This window comes from Oryzias melastigma, linkage group LG15, assembly GCF_002922805.2.
Source record: "Oryzias melastigma strain HK-1 linkage group LG15, ASM292280v2, whole genome shotgun sequence".
NCBI classification, from domain to species: Eukaryota; Metazoa; Chordata; class Actinopteri; order Beloniformes; family Adrianichthyidae; genus Oryzias; species Oryzias melastigma.
Genome location: NC_050526.1, coordinates 3,040,471 through 3,057,970, shown reverse-complemented (window position 1 = coordinate 3,057,970; position 17,500 = coordinate 3,040,471). Strand labels below are relative to the sequence as shown.

Below are 17,500 nucleotides of genomic sequence, written 5' to 3'. Positions count from 1 at the left end.
TGTGCTCACCTGTTGTGTTTTGCTCTCAAGCCAAACAAGTCCCCAGATGGGATCTGTTGAAACCTCCACAATGCAGCGTATCATTCAGCTGATTAATATAAAGGGAATGGCCATTTTAAGGTTGCATGATGGCGCTTGTGCTCTCTTTGAGCTATTGAAGTCCCTGACAGATTGCAGTTTGACTCTTTGGACATGAACAGTGTTGTTTTTTTATTCCTGACTGGCTTCAGCCGATATTTTTAGTTTGCTGCCATCAAATTATTGCATCAAGTAAACAATGCCACCGAACTACAGTGGAGTGTTGTTTGTTTGTTTGTTTGTTTTCCGCCCGCAGGCTGAATGCGATTTGTTACGTTTGCTGTTTGTTTCAGCTGTTTTGCATTATTCAAATGGAGCATTTTCTGAAGGCAGAAACAGCAGTCAGTTTTTCAATGCATGGAAAGCCGGTTACGAGCAGCCACCACCACTTGACAGCGGAAGACAGCTCATTATAAGAAGACCAAAAACCCATGTTTGATGTTTCTACTTAGTGAGGGAGGCACAGCTATATCAAGCTATCCCTCGCAGGCTTTTCCTTTATAAGGAAATACTGTCTCCAACCGTTTGGGATTTGATATGCCTGTAGTTGTGAGAACTGAATATGGGGGATTGTATGCAGGGAATGTTTAGAGAAAAGCTGGAAAGTTATGTGTTTGTTTGGGAATTTGTTAAAAAAAGACCTTTTAATATATTCATTTGAATAAATTCTATATTTAGGTCAAATTGAACATCTTAAAGTCCCACTCCAATCCTTTTTTGACCTTTTATAAAAGCGTTCCCTGTGGTCTTTTAATTATGATAAAGCTGTTTTTAGCCAAAATAATGAGTATAGCCAAATCCAAATTTTAAAATCTATTTACCCCTCCAAGTGGAGAGATGTGGGGAAAAATTGTGTCTTTAAATCCGGAAATTACCACCGCTGAATGACATTACCAGTTATTTACATTAGCACCTATCTGCCATTGCTAGGAAAATACATAAAGTCATATTTATAACTTTAAAAAGTCATGCCAAAACTCCTGACTTACTTAGTTACTCAGTTCTACCCTAAAAAAGCCTTTTTGGACGCCGCTAACGTTTCAAACGCCCCTACAACTGGACGTACGGGTAGGGAAGCTATTCAGATTCGGCCAAAGTTTCTGCAGAGCGGCAGGTGTTGATCAGAAGTTTGCCTTTTGAGTCTTGAAACTCGGAAGTAAACCACCTCTCATTTCCCATGATCGCTTTGTTTGTCCCGCTAGCTAACATCCTTATCACAACCCCAAGCTAACATCGAAGCTATCGAGGAAAACAAAGATATGATGGATCTAAATGTCTGCAAGTGAATACGTTTTTACGTAATAAGCTTTTTGTCTGCTCTTGATTCACCACAGTTTAAATTAAAAAATAGTGAGAAATGTTGTTTTAATGGTATTTTTTTAAATATATGTCCCCGTCATGAGAAAAAGGCTACAAGAATATGTCAGATTTTATTGGAGTGGGTCTTTAGGCTTCAAAAATGAGAGGATTTACATCACATACTTGCTGTACTCAGTACTTATATGCATAAATATAATATAAGTGTTATTTTACTGTCTGTTTGAGGCTCATACACATGCCTGGTAAACTAGAAATGACAAAGGTAAACAAAAGAGACCTGCACGCTGCGATTCAGCTTGTACACATCTGTCCTCCACATTTCACTGTTTCTTTATTAGCCATCTTACAGCACAGCACTCCATTCTGTTCGTAACAAGCACTTCAGCTATTAGTCCTTCAAATGGAAACACATTTAACCATCTCCGCTCTCTTCCCACTCCACCGCACGCGTTCTTCAAGTACGAGAGTTATTAAAAGGAGCTGAATCCAACTGAAAGGGAAAAAAAAGGTTAAACCATGCAGTGAAGAGAGAGCAAATCGTATTTAGTAAACCAGCAGAACAGACTAAAGCCCAGCACAGTGAGCCATGCCTCTGTCTCAGTGATGCACATCACTGCTTTTAAATGTAAAGTTTTATTTGCCTTTTTTCCTTTTTTGCTGTTTATTCATTAGAGTCTGAGTGTAACAAATTTAATTTCATCTGCTCCCCTACACTTTGAAGGTGCAATCAAAACCCCCGAGTGTGACTTGAAAAGCATTAAATATCAGCATTCACGGTGAACATCAGGAGCCCGACTTTCTAAACGCTAATCAAAAAAAAGTCTAAAACACCTATGTCCTCGCTGACATTGATTTAACTGCTGGCATGAATTCAATTCTGCAATCATCGACATCATCCATATTCATGGTGCCGCAATTTACTTACATTAATCTGCATCTAGCGCCTAATGCTACTTGATACACATTCTAATTTAGCTGATAAATAAAGATGGCCTTTTGTTTGTCCTGTTTTCTTTCTCCGAATGATCATCTTGCCCTTTTAATCCCATTTTTATACTGAACTCTTGCCCTTTAATGTTTTCATCTCTTTTCTAATTAAAAGCTGGAGTTAATAGAATGTGATGCAGTTATGTACAAATAATTAATCCACTCTTTTGTGTCTAAAAATGACTCGATGTGGATTTTGAAATGAAATCTTTTTTTATATTCAGGCTTTTTTGTAATGGCTGGAGGACATTTAATTATTTTTTCATATTGATAGAATGCAGCCATTTTACTTAATGGCTGCCTGGGGAACATTTTGAAATTAGACTCATTGTTGGTTATAAATTTCCTTGTAAATGCAGGACAGCAAATATTTTTAGAGTTACAAAACTGTAATGGAAGAAAACAACCCATTTTTCATCAGCGTTAATGGTACTCTTGGCATTTTGGGAGGTTGTGGCGCAGAGGTTGAGCGGTCGACATCTGATTGCTGGGTTCTTAAAAAGTCTTAAAAGCTTTGATTTGATGAATTTGATAATAATATCTTAAAATAGTGCTGAGCAATACAAAAAAAAACTTGTTGAACATTTTTATGTCACAACAACGATATATATCATAGTATAACAAGATAAAGTATATTTTTGGTTGTTCTCTGAGAAAAATTGACAATCTCATTACTATGTCATAAATGGGCAGATGGCTGTTTCTACGTTTAGCAGGTTTATTAGTTCAGACAGGAACTAAGCACAGCTAAAAGTCCACAAAGCTAAATCAGAGTCAGACATGCAGAGGTCAATCACAAGCATGGAATCATCCAAGAAAGAAACTAGAGATGTCAGAGGGTCAGGGCAGGCAAACTGTTAAGATGCAGGGTCAGAAGCAGAAGATCCGGTCCAGATAGAAACGCTTGGTAACGTAGGAAGGGTGGCACAAACAATACTTCACACTGAGTGAGGCTCTGTGGAGGACTTATGTTTCCTGTGGGCAATTGGCAAATGAGAGACCAGCATTCAGGAACTGTTTGCTGGGGTTGCTGGGAGATGTAGTGCAGACAGTACTCTGGAGATGGCTCCCGCCTGTGACCAGAGGGGGAGACAGAGCGCTGACACCTTACTTTTCTGACTTTAGTTTTTCAAGTAACATGTAATTGAATTGTTGCAAATGAGAAACACAACAGTTTCAAGTTTCTTAGTTGGAAAGTAAATTTTTGCGCAAAAGTTCAGCAACAAAAATAATTTAATGAAAACGATAGAAGACAAATGGCACAATAAAAACTTTTCAATCGTCCACACAATATGAATCATCACATCGTCCAGCACTACCTTACAAAAGTCTTGAATTTTTTAATCCGGGCCTTAAACATTGTTTAACATTTCATGTCGAAACTTTAATGTTTCAACTGCAATTATTTTGATCATAAACAGCTATTGTTATGCTCCAGTACACTGAATGCCGACCGCTGGTTTGAAAAAGAAAAGATGTAAAGCATCATGGCACAAACAAAAGATAAAACGCTACACTTTTGATCATAAAATGGGAATAGACTGAAATTGATCCTAATTTTTGGTATGTATACCCTTAAAAAGGTCTTTAAAAGTCTTTAATTTAACTTGAAGAAACGTGTAGGAATCCTGTGTTTGGAAGATCGCGGTTTCAGTTCCCGCCCTGTCTGCTCACGGCGAAGTGGTCAAAACACTGAACCCTATTTTGTTCGTGGTGGTTAGAGGTCGGCGCTAGTATTCGGCATCATTGTGTGAACGTGTGTGAACAGGATTGTAAAACTAAAAAGGTAGTAAAGCACTAAATAAGTATCCACCATTCTGATGCTTCTTTGTCCCGCCTCTTTTTAGCACGAGGTGATAGCAGTGTCCGAGAAGGTGATAGTGCGGCTGGAAGACCTGGTGAAGTGGACGGTACCAGACTTCTCAGGATGGTCCCACGGTCTGAAGGCCGAGCCCCTCAAACCGTCCGTGCTTCGGGAGCTGGGGACCAATGGGAGGCGCGAGGCCCTCCACCGCTACAGGGACAGCACCTTGACCAGCGGACTCAACTTCAAGGACGTCCAGAGAGAGCGGGCACATCTCGGTAAGTGCCGAACTTTCTCCTACCCAGAAGGGTGCTCCATTGTTTTCCCACTCTGTTTGTGCTTATGTATTTGTGTCCCGTGCTCGCATAAATCTCCTTACGTTTATTGTCCTCTGGTTGTTTTTATAAGTGTTTTCTTGACTGGAGTAATTCATTGCTGAGCTGGAATTACCCCTGATATAATGAGCTGAGAATAACTTTAATAGAGACAGGCTAGAGGTAATGGCAGCAGCTTTGCCAACATATTACCACCTTACAGTCTAATAACTCTGTTTTCTGACTGGGATAAGTACTTCTACAAAACTACAGCCTAAAGCGCCTCTGATACCTCTTTATCCATCAGTTCAGGTAATAATTGGCTGTGTAGCTCTGCAGCTTCCAGGATCATTGCTGCGCGGGTCTAAATGGTTGTCTGGAGTATTCATCATGTACATTGTGCCATTAAGCGTCAGTGAATGCCTGATTCTTAAAGCGGACTCTTGGGTTCTCACTATAGCTTTTACCCATGAATCAAGGCCAGCACATCGCTGGATGTCTCTGCTGATGACTCATCCAATGCAAATAGGAAACCCTGGCATTTGAGCTTCATAATCAAAAAGAACATTATGTTCTCTTTGAAGCTGTTTCCCCCACATATTTGATTCTCTCTCATACGGCCGTGGTGCAATGCTTGCTCTGATTAAAGTGGTGTAGTATAACCAGCTAAAAATACCATCATAATTACACTACCTCCTGTCAGGTCGCAAGTGTGTACTCTAGAGATTTGTGTCAGAACCTTAAGCTTCTGTTAATTCATATTTAATAAGCATCTTGTTTCTGAAACAAATCCACTACAGGGTTTTAAAACACTTGTTTGGCAAAAAAAAAAAAAAGTGTTGATTTATTGATGACTCTTATAATGTTTTCTTTTCTGGATCCACTGCAGTGAGAAGCTTTTGTTTGATTCTTTGTGATGCTGTTATGCCCTTGATTACTCGACACTGCATGAATCTCATACGCAAAAAGGACAACAAGGTCAATAATGAATGCTCTGTTGTTATTCCAGTAATCAATATAATGTTGGTGTGCTTGCTGGCGTGTATGTGTGTGATTGCTTGCTTGCATAAACGGATACCTGCTTCTTGAGCAGCGTTCTTTTACATATATTGGGTTTGCATACGTGGTGTAGATTTTGTAGATTGAGCAGTTGTCGGTCCAATAACCGGACGACAACGCCATCGTAAATGCTTTGTGTGTTTGTGTACGTGTTGCTAATGAGCAACGCTGCCGCTAATGACTCCATCAGGCTGTTTCTAAATGCACTTGTCACTCCGATGGGACACTCCGCCAGAGAATCTGCCCACTCAGCAGAACGGGCACCAGAGACGTGCACGGGCGCGCACAAACACAGATGCACACATGCGACACGCAGATGATCAGTGGTGAACACTCACTTACCCATTTGTTTGTTTGTTTGTTCGCGTCAATTGTTGACAGTCCCAACAATATGAGATTTTTTTGGGAGAAAGATCGCGGATTGAACGGGGCAAATAAATGCTCCCGAGTGCAGAGGTTTGCATAGAAATATGAAATATGCCACTGCAATGCTGCTGAGTACCCAGATGAAATATTCATACTGCAGCAGCAGCAGATCAGACACAAAAAAGTAGCCTTAAAGCATCTTGTGTGTAATTCTGTGTAATATGTTGGCTCATTCACCTATTTTATCGTGGAGTTTTGCACTCTTTCTCTCTCAGTTTTTGGATTGTTTGTGTCTGAAGTGGCAGCCCGTTGTATTACTTGAATGATGTATTTGCTGATTGTTATTCTCAGGCTTATGTGTAGCTGTTTCAGAAGAATTGGATTGTTCCCCATAACAGGATACTGCAGCAATACCACAAGCCTCACAGAAAACCATTGTGAGCTAAAGAGCAATAAAGTGTGCTATTGTTATTGAGGGAAACAATGTTTTTCTTCTTTTTTTTTTTTTTCAAATGTGCCCTAACTTTCCTGGCATGCAGCCAAACGGAATGAAGTGCCCTCTTTATGCGTTTTAAAAATGCAAGCCAAATGACACTCCTTCCTCTTTTTTGATCTGAAACTCATAGGGCGTAATGGTTTGTTAAGTGAACAAGGCTTTACTGTTGTGTGTCCATGCAAAGTAAAGTAATTAATTAGAAACAAGTGACCTTTTGCTGCAGCGCTGCACCATTCACAGATCTCTAAAAAGCTTTGATGCAGAGAAATAATTGGTGTCATAATTCAAACTGCAACTCAGCCAAAATGTAAAACATTGCTACATCGGCCCTTCCTGGATCTGTGATTTGCATAAAAACAGCTTTCCTGTGGCTAATAGTAAAAACAATTGGGGCATGGACTTCTATGAATGCAAGAGTTGCACTATTTTAGAGCTTTTGTTTGCCAAATTGTAGTGTTTGTCTTCCAGCGTAAAGGTTGAGGGTTCAATCTTCTGTGAAATTTAACCACATTTCTAAAAGTCTCTCATTGAAAGTTGCTTGATGTTATTAGAGAATTGATTTGTTTCCAGTACATGTATTTTGCAAACATTATTAGTGACAGTATGGGTCACATTTGGACACATTTGGTTCGCTTAAAGAGAACTGGAGTTTGTTTCATTTGATAATCCATAGCATAATTTCAGTCGAAGTACACACAAGTGGACCCTGGTTGTGTATTTGTTGCTTAGGTGGTGATTCGATTAGATTCACAAATCAAGCCCAACGATTCACGAATCAAACCACTATTCTTACTTTTTAATGTAATGTTTGTGGCTATGTCTTTTTACTGGATGTATAAATTGAAAATTATTCGTATTAAATCACCATCATTTGAACCTTTTGCATTTAGAACAGGAGATCAGAATCAACTAAACTGATAAAAACACAAAGATTTACATAGAATTAAATTATGTTTACAAGCTTTGGTATGATACATAAAAAATTAGCTCGACGGCAATCTGACTACAGACCAAACGTGAGGTTCAGCGCTCGATCCATGGCCAACAGACTTTTTCAGTCTGAATACACCCTTAAAGTAGACAATGAAAACCAAAGTTTTGCCTGCATAATTTATGACATCACCAGTGCAAACTTTTGCACAATAAAAACAACTTCTAAGGTGATATAATGTTAAAATAAAGCAGTGATTATTTTAAAACCTTCATGTTTCTCGACCCCAGAGGACAGTGGAGCTCCAGCTCATTATATGAATATTAAGCTACTATAACATCAGCTACTTAGACTATGTGGAAACAGTTTAGTTTTCTCTAGACCATTATATGAAAATGAGCTGTTTAATGAATGCAGACAAACGCGTATGAACTTTATTGCTAGATCCAAAAGTTATTCAAATGGTAACTACACTTCCATTTGTGCATTTGTTGTTATACTCTCAACAGCATGCAAATAGTTGTACGCTGCACAATATAACACTAGCTTGACTGTGCACCACAACTACTTTAGTTCACTGTTGCACAACAACTGCTTTATGACAAAAATAAGTGTTGTATATATCAGCAGAAATATATAGCCCTTATCTCTGTGTATAAATGATAAGAGGTTTCTTAACTCGTAGTGTCTAGTGGAGATCTGCAGGTGTGTTATCACAGAAAAACTGTTGCTCTAAATAACTGAACCAGAGCAGATGTAACTAAACCCGTTGAATTGTCAACTTTGAGGAGGAAAAAGGTTATTTTAACCCCAAAACACTTTAATAAATTGAGATTTTTATTTTTATTTTGGGGAATTTCACTCAAGTCAAAGTGTGCAGATTCAAAAGATGAGATGATACAATGAAAAACATTTTTTTACGTATCCACCCTAGTGTATTTTATTAAAAAAAGCCATAAGTAATAAATTCTGTGTCTTAAAAAGCGCAGTTGTTTATTATTACTCACCAGTACTGAGGTTGAGGGATTGCTTTTGGAAGACTGTGTCTTTGTTCTATGAAGTCCTAGAGGGCAAAACACTGAATTTCACACTTCTTACGTAATATATAAAGTAATTCACCAGATTGGGTAAAGCGAGCCGTCCAGTAAGTTTATCTGGCACTGTAGTGAGCTTTAGTGAGTCTTTTTACAGTTCAATCCACCGGGGATGGTTTGCCAGGGAAGTTTACATTCTGCCCCTCTATCTCTCCCAAGAGAACTGGCCTGATTCCTCCCCCCACCACCACCACCTCCCCTTCTTCTGTATTTCTTCTTTTTTTTTTTTTCTTTTTCATTGCCGTCTGACGAAATTGGTTTCTGGTCGTATAGTAAGAGGCAGAGCATTTGAGAGCCGTATCTGCTGATACAGTTTGTGGGGTTGTGCCAGGAGAAAGTGAAGGACAAGTAGAAGGAAAATGATAAAAGGAAAAGAAATACAAAAGACAGTTCTTGTTAAAAAAAAAAAACATATACATTTATATATTTGTTATTTATTTTTTTTTTTTTTAGCTCCAACATTCGGTGTTGGAGCCAGTGAGCAGAATGTGAGTTCAGGCGATATGGGAGATTATACAAGGTCATGGTTTTTGACTCCTGCATTCACAGAACATTGAGGGTGCTCATGACTCCTCCACTCACCTCTGGTAGCTTTTGAAGCCAGTTCCTTCCTCTGTGCTGCAAAGATCAGTGCAGAGACAGAAAACACAGACAGGAGAGAGTGTTGGTGCGGAAAAAAAAAAAAATCCATTAGACTACACACACTGTATCCTTGACTGTAGAGTAAATCAAGCCATAAAAATATGAAGATAACATTATCTCATGTATCGGTTTCCAGTATGGAATTTGGTAAACAGATTATTTTTTTATGGTGTAACAAGCTATTTTTTTTATTTTAATACTATAAGAAGAAAAAATAACTATTTAAAGTCTCACTCCAATGATCTATTTTCAAAGCATTTCCAGGGGTCTCTTAACTACGATTTTGCCGCTTTTAGGCAAAAATTTAAAAATGGGCGCCATTTTCTACGACATAAGCCAAATTCTTGCCCTACAGCTTCTCCCTACCTCTACATTTAGACCTCCAAACAGAGAGTTGTGGAAAAATAGTCTTCAAATTTGGATGTTGCTCCCACTTGATGTCATCAATAGCCGCCGGTCAGCTACGTTAGCGTTGAGCTGCTAGCGCTCAGAAATGCCTAACAATATCGGTTTTATAACTTTAAAAAGGTCATGCTAATACAAAAAGTCCATACTTGCACTCAAAATGTAAACTTTTGTGCATCAGAGCACACCCATGTGAAGAAAGGCGGTTCTCCTTGGTGACGCGGGATATCCGCGGGTTAGTCCTTAAAACTATTTTGGACTATCCTACTCCTTAAAATGCCCCTACAATTGGAGGGGTAGGGAGAAGCTGTAGGGGTAGGGGTAGGATTTTTCCATAGTTTCTTCAGAGTATTTGATCGCAAATTCCCATCATCCATGTGTTTACGCCCTCTCCTGCTAGCTTACAGCCCCTCACACCCCCAGCATAATATTACCGGTGCAGCAAAAATAGTGAGTTGGAGGCACAGTTTTTAGCCAGATGCTAAAAATAAAGACGTACATCAGGATGGAGAATACACATTTTTCCAACAGTACTTTTGCGTCTGCTTATGATTCACAACGATTTGAATACAGAAAATACTAAAACTTGCAGTTTTAAGCTTTAATTTTTTCTCTTATAAATGTCCTCTATTATGAAACACTATTTTCATCAGATTGGGTCTTTATTGTGAAAAACTTTCTTCTTGTTTTTATTCTCAAACTAGGACACAAACTGCTTTTGTTTCTGCTACATGTGCCTACAATGATACTAACAGCCCGTAATGACTCATTACTATGTATGCGTTATGCATTTCAGGTAGAGTGCTTTTATTATCTTGCATGGCGCTTTTTTCCCCCTGAGTATATCAGGAGCAATTGAGGGTGCATTGTCTTACTCAAGGGCACTTAAATATGTGACTGAGAGAAGGCAACAACCTTGTGATAAATGTCTAACCTTCGCTACCAACTTATCTGTTAAATTACATTAAACGGCCTTTAAAAGCCCTCTCCCAGTTCCATAACGCTTACTAGCTGTGGACAGGATGCACTACTCTGATGGAGCTAGTTACACAATGAGCCCACTGTCTTCTCTTTCTAGGTTTGCCTGCTCATTTGTTGTTAGGCTGTTTTGCTGCAGTGGATAGACAGGATTTCAAATGCCTGCTGAAAAGTACAGGTCCTTCTAAGTGTCTTACCGGCTTCCAATTTTTTTTCCCTCTTTGAAACATTCTGCAAATGTCATTTGAAATTACATAATACCGCATTCACACAAATGGGAAATTTCTCATAAAATACTTCCTTGAAGTTTCAAGCTGGTTTTATGTAGCTTTAAAACAATATTTTTAATACAAAGGGGGGTTGTCGCAAAGCTTTAATGGCTCTGACAGGTCACGAACATCTGAGAGTGTCTGGTACTTGCTGAATACCTCAAGCTGCAGCGCTCACTGCTGTTTTTGCAGGACTGTCCCATTGTGGGAGTGCTGTTGTGATGTGGGGCTTTTATTGGTTTGTAAAAATGTTTAGGCAACGTGTCAAAGTAGCATCCCTGTGAATACCACAGTGATGCCTTTCCCAGAAGAATATTTTGCTGGAAAGAAGGGGGAAAAAAAGCAGGAATTCTTTTCCTGTCAGTGGTTTTTAATGTGGTGACATTAAACCGAACTGAATCTGTCAAAAAACCTGAGGTAAGAAGAATAAGAGAGGCATATAATTGGGCTCATGTGTTTATGTAGCCGTTTGAGTCACGTTTAAGTGAGGTGTGTGTTGAAGTGAAGGGCAGGAGGCAAAATGGGACAAGACAGTTCACTGTACCAACAAAAAAAGTCGTACAGATCGTTTAGCACAATAATTAATTTATTTAATTAAATTAGGTTCAAACAATTTCTATAAACTGATTATTGTTTTCGATGAGCGCAGAGCTCAAACAGTCATTCATAAACCCAACATTGCTCCATATCTGCCAACATGATTAGTTGCTCGTAAAAGTCTGCTGATATCTCTGCATATTTGATGATGAATTTGTCGATCTAATCAGGGTTCGTAAAGCTAACAGTGCAATCTGTGCCTCAGCTATCCAAGATTGAGCAGGTTACTGTACGTCTAAAGGGCATATGGAATTACATGGAATGTGATATCATTTTTAAACCAGCACTTCTGTTGATGTCAGATGCAAAATCCTGGTAGATTATTTCAAGTCAAGATAAAGTCTTGTTAGCTGTCACGCACCGAGGTGTGGGAAATTTGTTCTCTGGGGGAGTAGATAACCCCCCTAATCCAACCCCTTAATGCTGAGTCCTACCTCTTAAAGACCCACTACAATGAAAATCGTCTTTTTTGTGTGTTTTTTATCATGTTCTTGCAGCATCTTTCTCATAATAGGGGACCTAAATAAAATACGGTAACTAATGATTAAAATTCCTTTTCTGAGTACTTTTTAAATTAAAACTGGGTTGAATCAGAAAACCGGATGCTTGAAAATGCTCAGACTAATTACGCAACTACTGAAATGGGCGTGCCCCTCCCCCGATGCGCACCATCCCCCGCTAACGCTTAGGTTTGCAAGGCATGATAAACGTATAACACTCGTGCTGTAACAAATTGGCTCCAAACTGTATTTTTGCATTGATCCAATTTTGCTCTTAGTTATTTTTGCTGTTAGCTTGAGGCTATAAGCTTGCGTCTGAGCGCGCAAACAGGGAGGGGGAGGGGCGGGTTGCTCTGTGTCAAAAGTCCTGCCCACAACCCAGAATTTCTAATGACCTACTGCCACTGGGCATAAATTATCTTAAAAGATGACAAAGGGTTTTTGATTTTGGCTAAAATCTTCATAACCATAAACAAAAGATCGCCGGGAATGATAGAAAAAATATGGCTGGAGTCCTATTTTTATTTTATTTATTTATTTATTTTTTCCTTAAATTTAATTTACCAAACAGTACAACTAGTTAACAAAGAAAGATAAAATGGGGAGAAAAAATATCGTGTGTATGAACGAATAAAACTCCTTTTCTGAGTATTTTTTTAAAATTCAAATTGCATTGGGTCAGAAAACCAGATGCTTGAAAATGCTCGGACTAAGATACTGAAATGGGCGTGCCAAAGTCTCCCCTCCCCCGGCGCGCACCATCCCCCTCTCACGTTTAGGTGTTAAGACAAATTGGCTCAAAACTGTACAGCTGGATTGATTCAGTATTGCTCCTTGTTATTTTTGTCTTGATGATGTTAGCTTATGGCTATAAGCTCGCGCGTGGACACGCAAACAGAGCTCTCAGCGACGGGAAGAGGGGATTCGAGTTACTTTGTGTCAACAGCATCCCAGAATTGTATTTCTAATAAACTGCTGCAGCTGGGCATAAAATATCTTTAAAAAACGATTATGGCAAAAAATGTCATCATAATCAAAAGATTGCTGGAAAAAAATATAGCTGGAGTCCCATTTTTAGAGTCTTTTATGTGACTCAGCTTGGGTTTGAACTCACAACCTTCCAGTCTAAGGGCGGACACTCTACCACTGAGCTGGTATTTAGTTATTTAGTCACTGGAAATTTCCACACATCAATTAATTTTTATGATTAAAGAAGTTGGGAAACAAGTGAGAAACATGTTTTGTAATGTATGTAGGCTGCGTACTTTTTTATTATTTATTTTTGTCTTTGATCGTGTATTTGACTGTTTCAGAATGTAAAGAGGCAGCTGGCTGTTAAACAGAGAAGGAAGACGGACTTTGTAGGAAATCCTGCTATTTATGGTCATAAATCACAGAGAATGTAGCCGATTTAAATATAAATTATCTCTTCTTTGTCGCAACAGTTTGCATTAACAGGCTCATACGTCGAAATCCTGACATTTTGTTGAGTATATTTAATTTTGTCTCATTTTGTCAATGCTATTGATTTAGCTTGAAGGCACAATGGACCAGTGAGGCAAGTAGCTGCATTTCAAGATTTTTTACAGCCTCGCCCGCTCATGGATAAAACCACTGTATATCCTTCTGATGTAGCATCTGATCTATATGCCAGGCTTGGCACATAAACCGCCGTAGATATCCTGACAATATTTCAGTCGGAACATTTCAATTTGATGTGGAGGGAAGATTCTGTCCTTTCAAAGATACTGTTTGGAGCATCGGTGAATGCTCGTGCTGGTGGTGATAAGGACAGACAGATGCTCGTGCCCATGTTTGATTTGTCCTGGTGACAATGCAGAACAATATTTGAGTTGCTATCACACATGATGCTGCTTTGTGCTGCTACAACATGGGTAAGGAGTAAGTGCTTTCTTGGAAAAGATTAAAAAAAGAAAAGGCGAACTATGGTGTTACAAGAATAATGGTATGTCTGAAGGAGTGCCAGGTTTTTGTGAGACACACTGCCACTGCACTCCTCCACACTTAGTATATAGCAGATTGTATCATTTGTACTTGTTTGCTTTCCGCCCCTCGAACATATTTGCTTCTCCTTCAGCTTTTTCTGCAGAACTAATTCTAGAAACTGTCGAAAATCCCCTTTGAAGTAATTTAATGGAGTGTTTGTATTGATTATGTGCCTCTCTCCCACCCCTCCCTCTTTTCTGCTATATTTTTTTCCCTTTTTTTGGGTAAGGGGGGTGGCAGTATCTTCTTCATTATGCTCAGACCTGTAGGAGAAGGATTCGCAAGCTGTTTTTCCTCACTGATGCGCTCATATCATTAATTCCCTTCTGACTGTGGCCTGGCCGGGAGCCAGAGAATTCTAAATCTGTAAGCAGTAAATTGTGTGTCGGAGTGGAAAAATCTATTAGATGTTTAAGCATGCCTCGAATTTCAATGGGAGAAAAAGGGAGAGAAAGGCACACTATGAAGGAAGGAGAAGCCACCCATATCCTGTTATGCCGCACAATGTAATCAAATTTGTTTCCTATTCATCAATAATTTGTGTTATTTTATTTCTGGAATGTCACATAATGTGCTTTTCGAGTTGTGCTGGAGGCGGGCGGATTGTTAAGCAACGGCCTCGGAGGAAATGAAGAGCCGGCTCTCTATTAGTAATGTCTAAAAACAACCATTTTGTCTCTCTTCTCTCCATTAGTCAGGTCTGAAGCAGCAGAGATGCTGCTGATGTGACCTCTTCCGAGCATCCTAAATAGGGCTGACTGGGGGGGGGGGGCTTTTTATTGTACCCACCCCTCCTGAGACAAATCACATTTCCCAAACAATTTCCTAGTTAATAAAAGCGGCAAAAATCACGTGGATTATGAGGGGTTTTTTTTTCTAATTGAGTTAATGTGAGGAACATTTGCTTTCTTTTCCAAACAAATTGCCTGCCTGTTCCAGTTACTCTGAGTCATACTTCAGTGTTACTCAACCAGCAGGCTCTGTGAGGAAAAAAAAATCTATATGGGTCTTTGTCAGAAATGTTCCTCATTTAATGTATTACAACAACATGAATATTTAATTGGAGTGTGTTTGTACATCTCCCTGATATGTTTCTTTCTGCACGACAGCCCCACATTCAGCCTTCAGATGGATATGGATGATTACGTGCTGCTCGCTAAGCACTCAAGACATCACAGATTGTACAGTTAATAATTCTGCATATTTTATGAGGATGCCCGTCCATCTGCTTTATGAATGCATTTAAATTGCCCCCCTCTGGACACTCTTGTCAGGCCTGTTAACCCTGTAAAACACGAGGATGGATTTATTTATACATTCGTTTTTTTGACAATTATATATCTGTACAGACATTTTCATTTACTTATCTTTAGAATATAAGAAGAAAAAAAAAGAATCAAATCGTATGTTCTAACACTGAGCGTAACACATTAGTCTGTCACACAAATTGGCAGCCTACATGTAAATCTTGATTTATCCTTTCCTCTATAACAAAGCAAGAAGCAAAGAAAATGTGCTGAACTTGACTCCTGGGAGACATTTACCGCCTCACTGGCTACAAGCCATAGACCTGTAAAATGTAATGTCAATGCATAAAGTGCAGTAATATTATTGACGATATTGGATCGGAGATACAATATATTAGTACTATAAAACTAAACGATGTCTTTATTTATACTCTTTGTTTTTTGCCGTTTAATTGAAATTTATGTATAGAATAACACCATGTTAGCAAAAAGTTGTAAAAATAAAGAAAAAAAATGAAGGGACATAAAAGTAAAATCATATTTTTTAGATTTTAAGTATAAAAAAAGTTAAAAACTATAAATATGCAAATATGAAAATGACAAAATGTGGCATCAAAATACTCATAAAGTAAAAAATATATACATAAATAAGTATATAGTTGGTATAAAACATCATTTTAGCTGAGTTCTCTCACAATGGATTAAACACTAGGCTTAAATGACAATAATAGTATTTACAAATTTAATATTTGGGTAGATAATAATGGAAAATATTATTTTACTTGTCTTTTTTATTAAAAAATATAACCTTTTTTAGAGAATTCCTTAACTTAGAAAAGCTGTAAATGCAGCCGTAAATGCTAAACCTATAATTTGTAAACGGCTTACAAATATACAATCATCTCATCAGCATAAAAACAACAACTTGCATTCATCAAATTATTTATCTATATATTGTGAATAAAAGATGGGCCCAGAACAGACCCCTGTGGCACGCCATGGGTCAGAACCTCAGTAAACTGGTCCATCCATTTAGTATTTCAAAGAGATCATTTGAAATTGAAATTATTGATAAAATAAAAGGTTGTGACTATAAAACTGAAAAGGGAAATTTTAAATAAACATGGAAATATTAATAAGCTTAAATACAACAAAGCTGGAAATCAAAATGACCATAAAGTTTAATATAGAAGACAAGAACATAGTTCAATAAAATGTCTTTTAGTTGAATAGCATGCTGATAGATGATGTATAATGATGCAAAAAGGAACTATTATTGTCAAAGTCCATATACTTTAGGGTTTTTAAATGGACAATTCTTCACATTTTCCTGTTACAGTCTGAGAAAAGGAAGTGTTTTTTTACTTTAATCCCCATGTTTGTGGATGATAGAACTCTTAAACTTCAGTTGACATTTTCAGGCCATGACTTTGACTTTATATGGGCTGTTTTTACATTTTTCTTTTTCTTCATCTGTCTGTTTTTTTCTTTTTTTTTCTGAAACTAAACAAGTTCCTCCATTGAATGTTGTCAGCACAGACTCATCTATTTCTGATGAAGGCACATGAACATGATTCACATTATTATATTATGGCTTGGACAAGTAAGTGGAAATTTAATTTGATACTGATGTCAGTAATAAAAAGATTTCCTTAGCGACTGCCTCAGTGTTTACATAGAAGTGCAATTCATTGTGATGTACGAATCTAAACACTGCTTTTATTCGTTTATTTTAATGGTTTCATTTTACTGTGAATGTCCGTGTCCTTTTTTTTTCTCTCTTTAGGCTCAGTTGAAGTGATCATGAAAATGACTTGTAAGCATAAAAAAAAAGACTTTTTTACGATGCTATTGTTTATAAAAGTGTTTTAATGAATCCTGTGCCAAAGTAAAGCTGATTCCAGATCAGCTTTTCAACAGAACTGGGCACAGATGCAGAGCCAGACAGCCAAATATGAACAGTTATAAACAGGAGACTTTTTTAGCCTTGTAGAAATAACAATGTTCATTTCACAGCACAGAGGTAATGCATTTTTCCCACATTGAAAAGTAATTGCCATGAGGCTTTTTTGATAGATTCCAGACCTTTTCTTTTTTCTTTGCTGGGAGCTGCGTGCACGGCTGGTCACATGCTTTTTTGCTTGCGCACATAACTGCTCTTAATCCTTTTAATAAGCCAAAGACCTACAAACGACACGATTCATGTTTATGCAACATCCTGGTGCAAAAACGGTGTCGTATATTTTGCTTTTACTGATTTATGGAGTGCCAGAGGAGCCGCTCCCGATAGATCATTGATGTTCCTCCGTACTCTCTCTCAACCTGTCTGTCTGTTTCCTTGTTATGCAGTGGCCCAAGGAGCACTTGGTAAAATGAGAGGCATTCAGCCAGTCTTGTCCCCCCCCC

At 38.3% G+C, this 17,500-nt stretch overlaps 1 protein-coding gene across 1 annotated transcript in view; it reads left to right on the top strand.

Annotated features, from left to right (window-relative positions):
- arid5b (AT-rich interaction domain 5B) overlaps positions 1–17,500 on the top strand; it is a 103,527-nt gene that overhangs the window by 9,404 nt on the left and 76,623 nt on the right. Inside the window, exon 4 of the mRNA XM_024297094.2 lies at positions 4,233–4,467. Within this exon, the coding sequence (XP_024152862.1) occupies positions 4,233–4,467 (235 nt within the window). The remainder of the gene's footprint in view (positions 1–4,232; positions 4,468–17,500) is intronic.